Genomic DNA, 13,360 nt, shown 5'->3' with positions numbered 1-13,360 from the left:
CAGGAGACCTGCCCAGCTAGCGAGCGCCTGTTAGAGTCCAGGACTCCTGGGTTCTGGTCCCAGCTTTCCATCACGATGCCTGAGCGGGCAAACTGCCTGCCTCTCGGGGGTGAAGGGAGGCACCACTTGTCTTCCCTTGCACCTAACTGTGTAGCAAGCGCCACAGGGTCCAGCCAGTTTCTGGAGCGTGACCCCAGAGCGGGTGTGGGGGCAGAGATAGACCCCTTTGCATTCTCTGGGCTATCTGCAGTTGGTTAGCTACAGAGCATCAGCCAGCACACCCCCAAATTTCAGAAGGGACTGTATGAAAAAGAGACCTGTTACCCTTTTCCATTACTCTAGAAAGAGCAATTCCTGCCCCCCCAAAACTGTGGGGCAAACAGGAACATTCCTGGGGGTGGGACAGGGCCACGCCAGAGAGGGAGCACCACTCTGTCGCAGCTCAGCCTGGCTGTAACCCCAGCCTGGCCCAGCGCCGAGGGGGAAGGAGGTGACCCGTAAATTTGGGGCCCACTGGCTTAGAAGCCAACTCCAGGCTGTAGCCCCAGCACCGCACGGTGGTTGACGTCCAGGTGACCTTTTCCGCTCTGCTCACCTGGCAGTATCCTAGGGGTGATAATGCCGTGCTGATGGGATCCCGAGTGCATGTCCCCCAGGTCTCCATTGGCGTTAATGGCAGCACAGTGCCGGTCGCACAGTGATCCTCGCCGATGAGGGTCGGCCCTGTGCTCAAATTCCTTGGGGAAATCTGGAAGAGACAACAAACGGGAGAGTGACCAAAGGTGCCAGTCGCCCTCCGGGGGCAGTAAATGTGATTGGGAAGAAAACTCTCAAAGGGGAAGCTGTATTAGTCGAACTTCAGAAACAAGGAGTAGTCCTGTGGCACCGAAGGGCATGTCTACACTCGGAAACTATTTCAAATTAACTAAATTCGACTTAACTCCCCATTTTACAAAATCAAAATAGCACGTCCTCACTACAGGGAAGCCTCAAAATTAGTCGGAGGCAGGATCTGTCAATGTGGACTGGGGATGTAAGCAACCAATCAACTATCCGATAAGCAAAAGCTTATTGGATAGTTGACTAGTCCTCTGACTAGTAGCTTCCCGCACTTTGCTGCCTCTATCAGAGGCAGCAAGGTGGGAGGGGAGCAGGAACTGGTGCTGGGGGGAGCCAGCTTAAAAGCCAGTTCCCCCCAGCACCATATGCGCGATGGACGGGGGAGGAGGGTAGCGAAAACTGGGTGCAAGCCAGGAATCAGCTGATTCCTGGCTCACACCCAGTCCTAGACACACTGCACCTGTGCTTTTTAAAGGTATTAAGAACCTACCGGCTCTTAATACTGTACATTTAAAAATCAGAAGCTAATTTCCAGCTCGCATCGGGTCCCCCCCACTGCACACCAGCCTTTTAAATGTATATTAAGAGCCTATTGGCTCTTAATACATTTAAAGGGAAGAACCACAGCCGGGTTAGCTCCCGTAGTGGGACCTACCCCCGCTGTGGTTCTCCTGCTTATCGACTAATTAACTCGTCGACGGAAAAATCAAACTGACTAGTTGATTAAACTAAATTTAAAATCCCTAATGTGGACGTGCTACCTCAGCTTAGAGCCCCAGGAAGCATGGGGAGTAATTAGTTGAAATTACTCTGGAGAGTAATTCAAAATAGCGGCACTGGGGCATCCATACGAATGCTATTTTGAAATACCGGTAGCTATTTCAAAAATAGCATTATTCCCCCGAGAAAAGCAAGAGTACAGATTTTGAAATAAATGGCCCGTTTGGTCACGTGGATGGGTTTGGTCACGTGGATGCTCCATTGATACATTTGACGGAAGGAGGGCAATTTCAAAATCAAGTCCTAAGTGTAGACCAGGGCTAAGGTGCCACATGACTACTTGTTTTTAACTGGGAAAAGTGATGGGCACCAGACAGCGGAATTATTGAAAACTCAATCATTCTGGCTGGTGGGGAACGGTGCAGTAGCGTGGAGACAGGGTAAGAAAGGCTAAATCAAGAGAGATGTTCGAGAAACTCCTCCACAACAAACACCTGAGAACTTTTTCCAGGGAAGGACAACTGCTGGGTTCTGCCTGGATTGTCTAGCGTAAGTCAGGGTCCCCATTTTCACTGCTCTGTGGACTTACAGAGCAGCTGACAGATGCATCCTGTTCCAAAGGAACAGCGAGACTAGAAAGGAGGCAGTACTTGGATACCTGGAAGGTTTGCTTCGGCGGTTACAATCAGCAGTGGCTTGGCAGTCTCGAGACAGGGGTAAGATAAGCTGAAGGTTTCACGCTTTGGGCAAGGAAGTTGAGCAACACTTAAAGCTCCAGATTCAATTCCTCCCTTCCCCGGTTATGAAGCCCTCTTGTTTTCTTTCCGATGGCAGTTTTGGCCTAAAACAGGGGTGGGGAGCCTTTTCTGGGTCGGGGCTACTGACCCACGGGGAGGAAAAAAAAAGTCAAGGGCCACACACAAGTGAGAAGCAAAAAAACCCCCTAGACCCTCACTCATGTGGCCCCCGAGAAGGAGAAATATTCCCCACTCACACCAGAGCCAAAGGGGGCCTAAACTAGTAGATTGGGTGCTCCAATCCTGTGGGGGGATGGCAGGGAGAGGGGCTGGAATGTCACTGCAGGCTCCCCAATGCTGGGCAGGGGATAAGCCCCAAGCCTCAGGGGACAGATCCAGGCAAACCAGGCCTTAGGTTCCCCATCCCTGGCCTAGAGAGATTAATTTCAAGGAAGGAGAGGAAAACACTCTTGTTGCCACCAGGGCCAAGAACCCACCAAGCAACCCCCAAACTCCAACCAAGTTCCACTTCCACCCAACAGGGCGAATCCGATGACAGTGAGGAGAACAAATCACAGCACCCAGGGCTGGTTTGGAAGTAGCCTCACATGATCTCTGCCAAACTAATTAATTATATCATCATAGGTTACACCAATTAAAGGGATAAGGTCAGGGTGGCTTCCGAGACCAAGCCTGCAGCTGGTTTAACCCATTGGTCACCCTCAAGAAAAAAAACCCCAAACATTCACCAACAGCGTACGGACTTCAAATCATGCCATTTCCCCTTCTCGTTTAGTGGCTCGATCCTCCTCCCCCAAGAACGGTGCTCGATGAAGTCAGTTTCCGGGGGACACTAGTTTGCAGCATGAATGCACCCCGTCTACCTGCTTTTAGGTAGGGGAGAGGAAGGGAGGGTAGCGGAATATCCAAGCTGGAATTGTCTAAACTGTGCTCTCATTCCCCAACACGCAGAAATATTCTTTTCCAGCCCTCTGCAAGGCCTTGAACGATATTGTACAACGCTGAACCATCCCCCTGAGCCGTACGGATGCCCCTGGGTTTCAGCCTAATAAAATCTGACTAAACATTTGGTCTTCTGAGTCGGAGCTATTCATGCTTTATAACAGAGTCTTTCAGGCCCTAACACAATAGGGCAGATTAGACAAAGAAAGGGCATAGCCAAGGTAACCTCATACATTGAAAGGGTCCTAGTGATTATGGGATCCGAAAGAATTTTAGCTTATTTTTCACACTTCCAAGGTGCCAACACTCACAATGGTATTAGCCGTCTCCATTTTTTAGATTTTTTTCCCCTCCCTTAAAGCCCCAGCTGCCAGAATCATGCTATTGCAAGAGCGTATCAGTGTTCAATTTATATTCCTAGCCCTTGCCGTTGCAGAGAAAAAAACGTGCACATCTGGCGCGTATACAGGCGAGAGACTGGCAATAATAAAAAGTAACTAAGCCTCCCCCCTCCCTGCCAAGGGATTCTTAAAACCAATGCAATGACGGCTAACAGTTTGGGGCTGACAATACTACTGCTCTCAGCCTTACACTCCTACCTAGAGAGCATTTTCTTAGGGACTCCGCTCTGCTAGAGTCACAGCAAGAAGCACACCCAAACTGTTTGGTGCTCCCCTTCTCCGAATGGAGACAGTGTCCCTAGCCTCTGTCAGACCATAACAGGGGATGGATGGCTGGAGGATTACCTGTGCTGACAATGGCTAATGCCAAGTACTCTAGACTAGTGGTTTTCAAACTTCCCCTCTCCCCCATAGAATACCAGAACTGGAAGGGACCCCAAGAGGTCATCAAATCCAGTCCCCTGCGCTCACGGCAGAACCAATCACCATACCCAGTTGAAGAAAATGGTGGATACCCAATATAATGTGACTAGTGTGGGCTCCGGGATGGGGCGGAGGATGGGAGCTTTGGGGTGTAGGAGGTGGCTCCGGCTTTCGGGGGGGGGGCTCCGGGATGGGGTGGAGGATGGGAGCTTCGGGGTGTAGGAGGTGGCTCCAGCTTTCGGAGGGGGCTCTGGGATGGGGCGGAGGATGGGAGCTTTGGGGTGTAGGAGGTGGCTCCGGCTTTCGGGGGGGGGGGCTCCGGGATGGGGTGGAGGATGGGAGCTTCGGGGTGTAGGAGGTGGCTCCGGCTTTCGGGGGGGGGGGGGAGGGTCAAGGCTGGGGCAGAAGAGTCTTGCGCCCTGCACCCCAGAAGTGGGTTCCCAGCCAATGGGAGCGTGGCGCTAGTGCTCAGGGCAGGGACAGGGCCCGGAGCCTTGTCTGTCCCACACCCAGGAGCCGGGCTGTGGCACCTGCAGTGGCAGGAGAGGCAGGTGGCTGCCTGAGCCGCCCCGCTCAGCGGATCCCCCTGGGTGACCCGGAGGCAGGCGGGAGTTTGGAAGCCGCGGTCCTAGAGGGAACGAAGAGGACGGGACACTGGGCCAGGGGGACCTTTGGCCTGGCCCAGTGCGGCCGCGCTTAGGCTGGCGATACTCACCTGCCAGCTTTCCAGGGCTAGCGGCAGCCGGCTCCTCGCCTGGCACAGGGACGGGCGCTGCCACCCGCTTTGCTCAGAACCGGGCCCGCTCGGTGAGCCCAAGTTTGCAGGGCGGGGAAGGTTTCCGGCCCCCTCCGATGCCACCCACCCCCTGCCCCAGTTCAGGGGGTCTCCGCACTGGCAGGCTCCCCAGCCAGCCCCCTGTAGACCCCCCCACCCTGATTTCACAGGGCTGGGGCGCCCGGGACCCGAGTGATCCCCGCCTGGGCTCTTTCCAGCGGGCCAGGGCGCCCACACGCCCCCGGGAGAGGCGGTGGGGCTGGAGCCAGCCCCCCACCGCCCGGCTCTGCGCAGGACCGGCTCCGGGCGGCCCCCCGGGCTCAGACTCGCGCCGCTTTCCGTTTACACGGGCCGGAGCAGCCCCGGGCTGAGGCAGAGCCCCGGGACACGGGGGCGGCCAGTGCCCGGGGCAGCCCCGCTCCCCCCCGGCCGCTCACCGAAGGTATCGTGCGTGTAGCGCCGGCGGCGGCGGCCCGGCTCCGAGTCGCTGGCCATGGCAGCGCCGACTGCGCGGCAGCTCCCCCCCCGCCGCGGCGCAGCACGTGCGGGAGCCCGGCCCCAGCGGGGGATTTAAAGGGCAGCGCGGAGCATGCGCTTGGCACCGCCCCGCTCCCCCCGCCCCCGGGCTGGGGGGAGGGGAGGAGAATCCATGGGGGGGGGGGGGTGCACGGGGCTGCAAAGGATGCATTCAGCCCCCCCCCCCCCCGGCCAGGAGCTGCGAGGGATGCATTCACCCCGCCCCCCACCCCCCCGCCAGGAACTGCAAAGGATGCATTCACCCCGCCCCCCCCCCCCCGCCAGGAGCTGCAAGGGATGCATTCACCCCCCCCCCCCCGCCAGGAGCTGCAAAGGATGCATTCACCCCCCCCCCCCGCCAGGAGCTGCAAAGGATGCATTCACCCCCCCCCCCCCGCCAGGAGCTGCGAGGGATGCATTCACCCCGCACCCCCCCATCCCCGGGTGCACGGAGCTGCGAGGTTTGCATTCACCCGCGCACACCCCCCCACACACCCCGAGGAGGGGGTCACTGATTCTCGAGGATGCATTGGCTGGACGATTGCACCCCCCGCCGGGGCACAGCGTTCCAAGGGGCGCGTGCACCCTGCGCGTGCCCCGGCCGGATGCAGCAGTGGGGTTGCAGTAAGTAAGGGGTTGCAGTCGGAGAGTTCATGCTTCGGGTGCTTGAGCTCCAGGGATGCACGCGCTATGGAGCTGCCCCCCTCTCCCCCCCCCCCCCCCGCGCAGGGCCCTCGGCTGTGCATGCACCTTGCACCTCTCGCGTGCATCTTGCATCTCCTGCAAGGGCTTGCTCCTACAAGGGCGCAGGGCTATTGCAAGGGGGTTATTAGCCAGCAGGCCTCAGAGTCCCCTAAAATCCTGAGGCTGGCTTAAAACTCAAGAGGGTTGTTTTGAACGCAAAGTGAGGTCCGTGTCTTTCCCTTCTGGTGTCTGAGCCTTTAAGGGACGCAAATCTGGCTGACAGTGGGAGCCCTGCCCCACCCAGCCTCTCCTGGCAGCCCCCCCCCCCCCCCCAAGGAAGAGCTCCCACTGTTCTCCCTTGGGCAACTAGGGTTGCCAGATGGTTTCAATAAAAATACCGGACACGCTTGACATGACATCACAATCGACATTCCATCTTAGTTAGAAAATACCGGACAGATCTATTTTCTCGTTTCTATTTTCTCAATTCGTTTCCCCAACAGAAAGCTCAAATACTGGGCTGCCCGGTTCAAAACCGGACACCTGGCCACCCTGTTAAACCTGGGGCTCCTCCACCAACCTGCCCCAGGAGCCCCTACTGCCAGATGTCTAAGCCGGTTCATGTCCATGACTCAGGCTGACCCACCTTTTCAAAATGCAAAAACAGGACACAAGAGCTCCGCCCCTCTCTGTGGCCACGCCCCCTGCTCCACCTCCGCTTGCCTGAGGCCCCGCCCCCTGGAAAGCCAGAAAGCTGGGAAGTAGCAAGAGCCACCCCGAGAATCTGGGATGCTGTGGGGAGCCCTGGATAGGAAGCGCGGGGCCCGGGGCGGCCACCCCACTCGCCCTGCCCTATATCCGCCCCTGATATAAGGACTAGAGGACACCAAATGAAATTAATGGGTAGCAGGTTTAAAACTAATAAGCAAAAGTTCTTCTTCACACACTGCATAGTCAGCCTGTGGAACTCCTTGCCAGAAGCGGCTGTGAAGGCTAGAACTATAACAGAGTTTAAAGAGAAGCTAGAAGAACTGCCCCAGCCCTGTCTCTGCCACCTATGATCCAATGCCCAGGGCAGATGGAGGATTCAGACTTCAGGGCTTCCCACAGCAGCTTAGGCTCCTTGGGGAGCACTTATTACAGTGGGACCTGGGGGAAGAGGAAGAGCACGGAATGGGACCCCATGAAGAGAGGGAGCTAACACCCACCTGCCTCCCTCCCCCTGGAAAGAGGCTGGCACTCTCCCCAACCTCAAGCAGCTGCAGAGCAGTGTTGCAGGGAGTCCAAGATAAACACTGTCCCAGGGTCATGGGGCCACGGGACCGGCACTTGAAACGTACCCGTCAGGACTGTCCCGCCCAATTAGGGGAAGGGCGGTTGTCACCCTGTTTAGAAATTGTGTCTCTCGTAATTGACGTGTGGGCGTTGGCCTGACGCTATTGGTAGCTGGCTGGAAAGAAAACAGCTTCCCCAACTTGGCCATCATTTAGCAGGTAGTGGAGCAAGAGCCTCTGCCTGCTATTTGGTCAGAGTCACTGGGAATTTGGGGGGGTGTAGGAAGCTCATGATCAAATGTGCATCTACAGAGACCCGCCAATCTGTAGCTTGTTTCTCTGCTTTGCTCCCTCCCCAACCTGGCGCTTGTTCTCTGTAATGGGGCCAAGTCAGAAAAGGGCAACTAAAATGATTAGGGGTTTGGAACAGGTCCCATATGAGGAGAGGCTAAAGCGACTGGGACTTTTCAGTTTGGAAAAGAGGAGACTGAGGGGGGATATGATAGAGGTCTATAAAATCATGAGTGGTGTGGAGAGGGTGAATAAAAAAAAGTTCTTCATTAGTTCCCATAATATAAGGCAGGGGCAGATGACCGTTTTGCGGGGCCCAGGGCAGCATAATCTTGCGGGGCCCCCCTTTGCCACGGCGCATGCGCAGGGCTTTTTGAAGTGCGGGGCCCGGGGCAGCCGCCCCTCGCCCTGCCCTATATCCACCCCTGATGTAAGGACTAGAGGACACCAAATGAAATTAATGGGTAGCAGGTTTAAAACTAATAAGCAAAAGTTCTTCTTCACACGGTGCATAGTCAACCTGTGGAACTCCTTGCCAGAAGCGGCTGTGAAGGCTAGAACTATAACAAAGTTTAAAGAGAAGCTAGATAAATTCATGGGGTGCATCTAGACTGGCAAGATTTTGCCAGCTGTTTACACTGGCCGCTTGAATTTGCACAAGAACACTGACGATCTAATGTAAGATTGTTGGTGTTCCTGTGCAAATACACTGATGGTCCCACTCGGGAAAAAGCCCTCTTGGGCAAATGTTTTTGGGCAAGAGGGCCAGTGTAGACAGGGAAGAACTGTTTTGCTCAAAAAAGCCCCGATGGCAAAAATGGCGATTGGGGCTGTCTTGCGCAAAATCATGTCTAGACTGGCCACAGATGCTTTTGCGCAAAAGCATCCGTGCCAATCTAGACGCTCTTTTGCGCAAATGCTTTTAACAGAAAAACTTTTCCGTTAAAAGCATTTGTGCACAATCATGCCAGTCTAGACGTAGCCATGGAGGTTAGGTCCATAAAAGGCTATTAGCCAGGGGGTAGGAATGGTGTCCCTGGCCTCTTATCAGAGGCTGGAGATGGATGGCACAAGACAAATCGCTTGATCATTGTCTTCAGTCCATCCCCTCCAGGGCACTTGGTGCTGGCCACTGTCGGCAGACAGGCTACTGGGATAGATGGACCTTTGGTCTGACCCACTACGGCCGTTCTTATGTTCTTAAGTCAAAGCTGTCACAATCAGAGGGGAAAGTAAGTCTGTGCACCCTGGTGCAGCGTACCCCTAAGTGTCCGGCTGGGGGTGGGGACTTAATCCTGTCCTGCTCCCCAACTAAAGTTGAGGCTGGCAGCCAAGAGCCCTTGGCTCATGGGCTCCCAACTGTTTTCTGTTAAGGACCTGAGTAAATCTTCCAGGTTATATATAAATGTGATCCTACAACACAGAGGGATTCAGGCCAGCCAGGTCTATGCTATAGCCCTATATTAGGATAACTATGTTTCTCGGGGTGTGAAAAATCTGCCAGCAAGGCTGTTGAATACAATGAAAATGAGGTAGGATCAGAGCCTAAAACAGGAGAAGAACAAGTTAATATTTACTTAGACAAGTTAGATGTCTTCAAGTCACCTGGGCCTGATCAAATGCATGCTAGAAGACTCAAGGAGCTGCCTGAAAAGATATCTGAGTGGTTATTTTTCAAAAGTCATAGAAGACAGGAGAGATTCCAGAAGACCAGAAAATGGCATTGTATTTACCCATCTATAAAAAGCAAAATAACGACAACCTGGGGAATTATAGACCAGTCAGCTTAATATCTATATCTGGAAAGATAATGGAGTAAATAATTAAGCAATCAATTTGCAAACATCTGGAAGATAAGTCAGTGATAAGTAACAGCATGGATTTGTCAAGAACAAATGGTGTCAAACACAATCTGATAGCTTTCTTTGACAGGGTAAAACTAGCCTTGTGGATGGGGGAAGTGGTGGTAGATACAGTATATCTTGAGTGTAGTAAAGCTTTTGATACTCTCTGCATAACCTTCTCCTTAACAAACTAGGGAAATACAGTCTAGATGGGGCTACTATAAGGTGGGTGCATAACTGGTTGGATAACCATTCCCAGAGAGGAGTTATCAATAATTCAAAGTCACGTGGGAAGGGCATAACGACTGGGAACAGTTCCGGGTTCAGTATCTTCATCAACACTTTAAATAATGGCTCAGAGAGTACACTTATAAAGTTTGCAGGCCATACCAAGCTGAGAGGGGCTGCAAGTGCTTTAGAGGGTAGGATTATAATTCAAAATGATGTGGACAAACTGGAGAAATGGCCTGAAATAAACAGAATGAAAGCAATAGACAAATGCAAAGTACCCCCGTAGGAAGGATCAATCAGTTGCACACATACAAAATGGGAAATGATTGCCTAGGAAGGAGTATTGCAGCAAGGGATCTAGGGGGTCATAGTGGACTGCAAGCTAAACATGAATTAACAGTGTGACACTGTCGCAAACCCCCCATCTTTCTGGGATGTGTTAGCAGTAGTGTTGTAAGTAAGAAACAAGAAGTAATGTTTCCGTTCTACTTCATGCTCATGGGGCCTCCTCTAGAGTATTGTGTCCTGTTCTGGGTGCCACGTTTCAAGAAAGATGTGGCCCAAACTGAGATCAGCAACAAAAATGATTAAAGGTCTAAAACCCATGACCTATGGGGGAGGATCGAAAGAATTTGGTTTGTTTAGTCTGGAAAAGATCGAGAGGGAACTTGATAATAGTTTTCACATACAGGTTGAACCTCTCTGGTCTGGCAACATCCACAATGTGGCATGATTTTCCTTAGTTGGAGTCCACTTATCATGGGCATGACCAAGTTTCCTGCGGTCCCATAAAGTTTGTTTATAACCACTAGTCCTGGCTATCAGTGTTCTGTGCTGTTATTTAGCTCTAATTTACCCTTAAATGTCTTCTATAACAAAGAACAGCTCTACCTTGTATGACTGAGCAGCATCAACCCAAAGAGATCACGTACCAGAGCTCCTTTCTCCTGCATCATGTAAGCCAGAGATGGAGCACTGGGAGTACTGCAAACCCGCTGAAGTCTAGCAGAGCTCCTGACTCCTAGACAATCCTTTTGTCTATCCCATATCTCATCCTCCAATTTAATCTCATCCAGTTTTGTCCTTGGGGTTGATTCCACTGTCTTAAGCTCACCAAAGTATCCATAAACTCTTGCACCTGGAGTGACCACCAAGGATGGCATCACCTTCCTTATAGATTGGCAGGTCTACAGTGCAGCACTGGGGCCAACGTTTGCCTCCCTTGCCTTCTGGTATTCCTGCCTCAGCTCCTTGATCTTTGCATGGCACGGACTTGTGTACTGTTCATAACCCTTCTCTAACATGCCGAGGGAAATCTGAGTATAGATATCACAGTTCCAATAGATGGAGAGGAGCTGGGACGGCACAGCCTCCTCTCCCCATACACTCAGCATCTCCAACAGCTCTCCGGTGTGCCCCAAGCAGGAAAGCATTTGGGGTGTGAAGCTACCAGGGTCAGCTGGGAAGATGTGATATGAGCGCACCTAGGCATGCAGACAGGAAATGGAATTTCAAAACCAGAGTTTGAACTGCTGACCAGAGAAGTCACAATGGCAGTGCGGGGTGCCTCCTGGAGACCATTTATAGTGACATAACAGCAGCGTCTACTTTGTTGACATAATTTAGCTGCCAAAAGCTCTATGCGCTTCATGCTGAGGTGGTTTGGTTTTGTTGGCAAAGCATGAAAGTTTTGTCAGTAGGAGCACTGTAGTGTGTGCACCTCCACTATTTTGTCAACAAAACTCTGTAGTGCAGACAAGGCCTAACTAATATCATCTTTGTTTTTGTTTTAATAATATATATTATGTTGGTTTCAAGAAAAGAGTAGCCCTTGGATAAGATATCCCTGAAAACTTATGTAAATAACTTATTGGCTAACTTTGTTCAGATTTCACATAAAAAAACCCAAGTGAATTTTTAACTTTGCATCCTTTTTTTTTAAAAAAAGCTTTAATCTGTTTTTCTCTTCGTCCCCAAACAATCTGAAAGATCATAAAGAAGCAAGTATCTGTTGGAACCTATGTGATAAATTTTGGCACTAGAGGCGTTAGAATTGTACTAGCTGAGTTTCCTGTTGCTGGTTGAATCGCCCACCCACAAGGTATGTGCAAGGTATGAAAATTTGATGCACTAACATGAGAACATGACTGTTGCCAGACAAAAGCAATTTCCTTGTTGCCTTAAATAAATGCCACTCAAATAGTAATTTATCTGTTTTTAGCCATCTAAGCGAAATATGCCACATTACACAGTGAAATTTAGTGACTCTGATACAGATGAAGGGCCATGCAAACCTGACAGTGAACTGTCTAATGCGGAAATAAGTCTTCAACTACATGATAGAGGGTGTGTAAACATATTTAGAAGATAAAATATGCCATTTGTTGTTGCACAGAATCACACACAAGTGTTTAACAAAATAAACCCATTTAATGCAGGTACCAAATTAAACATGGTTAACAGTCTGATCTCCTGGAAAAATTCATACCTCCTTGGGAAAGTTGTCCCAAATAAGATGCAGTTCTTGCAATGGGAGTAAATTAGGCTCATGCACTAAAAAAAAAAAAAAAAAAAAAAACCCAGTCCAACCTCCCCTCCCCCACCCTGCTCTTGTCTAGGTAGGCAATTCACAGTTCAGTAACAAACTGAAACCAGTACAAAAGAGCGTAGTCATTGTAAAACTAATACGATTCTTGTGTATTCTCCACAAGTCTCACCAGCCAGTTTTTACTGAATCCTAGAGGAGTACTTTTTAGCAGAATCCTACAGAGAATCATTGTTGACAGTTTAACACAGTGACATTAAGGTTTCAACCCACAAAGACCAGAAATTGAAAGGATAAAACTAAATAGGCAACCCTACCCTAACCTCACGACAAGAGATGTAGTGAAACAGGACGACCCTTAACTTTGCCCTTACCAGATATTTTGGGGACAATTTCAGAAGCTATTTTTTAAAAACCACTATAATACACATTTTAAAAATTCCCTGGTTACCAGGATTTACAATGGATTCCTTATTGCTATAGGAAAAACCTTGGCATATATGTAGGAATCCATTTTGTTTAAAACAAGTTTAACTCATTTTTTTCCAAGGAGCAACTACAGGCAGTCCCCAAGTTACGCGGATCCGACTTATGTCGGATCCGCACCTACGAAACAGACTTTTCTCGCTCCGGAGGATGCGGGCGATGGGACCGCCCAGACGCGCCAAGGTCCCGCCGCCCTCGTCTCCCTGGTCTGCTGGGGGGGGGGTCCAGCTAGTGCGCCCCCCCAGCAGACCAGGCTTTTCTTGGGACTCCTGGGGCAGAGCAGCTGGGGCGCTGCCGGTTGGTCCCGCAGCGCCGCTCCTTGGCGCTACTGGACCAACCCGGCAGCACCCCAGCTGCTCTGCCCCAGGCGTCCCCAAGTCAGCCGCTGCTGAAACTGACCAGCGGCTGACTACAGGAAGCCCGAGGCAGAGTTGCTCTGCCCCGGGCTTCCTGGAATCAGCCGCTGATCAGTTTCAGCAGCAGCTGACTTGGGGACACCTGGGGTAGAGCAGCTGGGGGGCTGCCGGGTTGGTCCCTGCAGCGCTGAGGTGTGGCGCTGCGGAGACCTACCAGCAGCACCCCAGCTGCTCTGTCCCAGGCGTCCAGATTCAGCTGCTGTTGAAACTGATC

The 13,360-nt window shown here is 51.8% G+C and overlaps 1 protein-coding gene across 2 annotated transcripts in view; it reads right to left on the bottom strand.

Moving 5' to 3' along the window:
• Positions 1-5,437, bottom strand: part of LOC102448560 (uncharacterized) — a 35,805-nt gene extending 30,368 nt beyond the window's left edge. For both annotated transcript variants that reach the window (XM_075925316.1, XM_075925321.1), the window contains exons 1-2: positions 5,297-5,437; positions 596-748 (exon numbers count right to left, since the gene is read on the bottom strand). In XM_075925316.1, the coding sequence (XP_075781431.1) occupies positions 596-748; positions 5,297-5,354 (211 nt within the window). In that variant the 5' untranslated portion in view covers positions 5,355-5,437. The remainder of the gene's footprint in view (positions 1-595; positions 749-5,296) is intronic.
• Between the last annotated feature and the right edge of the window lie 7,923 nt (positions 5,438-13,360).

Source organism: Pelodiscus sinensis, chromosome 1 (assembly GCF_049634645.1).
Source record: "Pelodiscus sinensis isolate JC-2024 chromosome 1, ASM4963464v1, whole genome shotgun sequence".
Lineage (NCBI taxonomy): Eukaryota > Metazoa > Chordata > Testudines > Trionychidae > Pelodiscus > Pelodiscus sinensis.
Note: the sequence above shows the minus strand (reverse complement) of the source record. Positions and strands in the feature narration are given on the sequence as shown.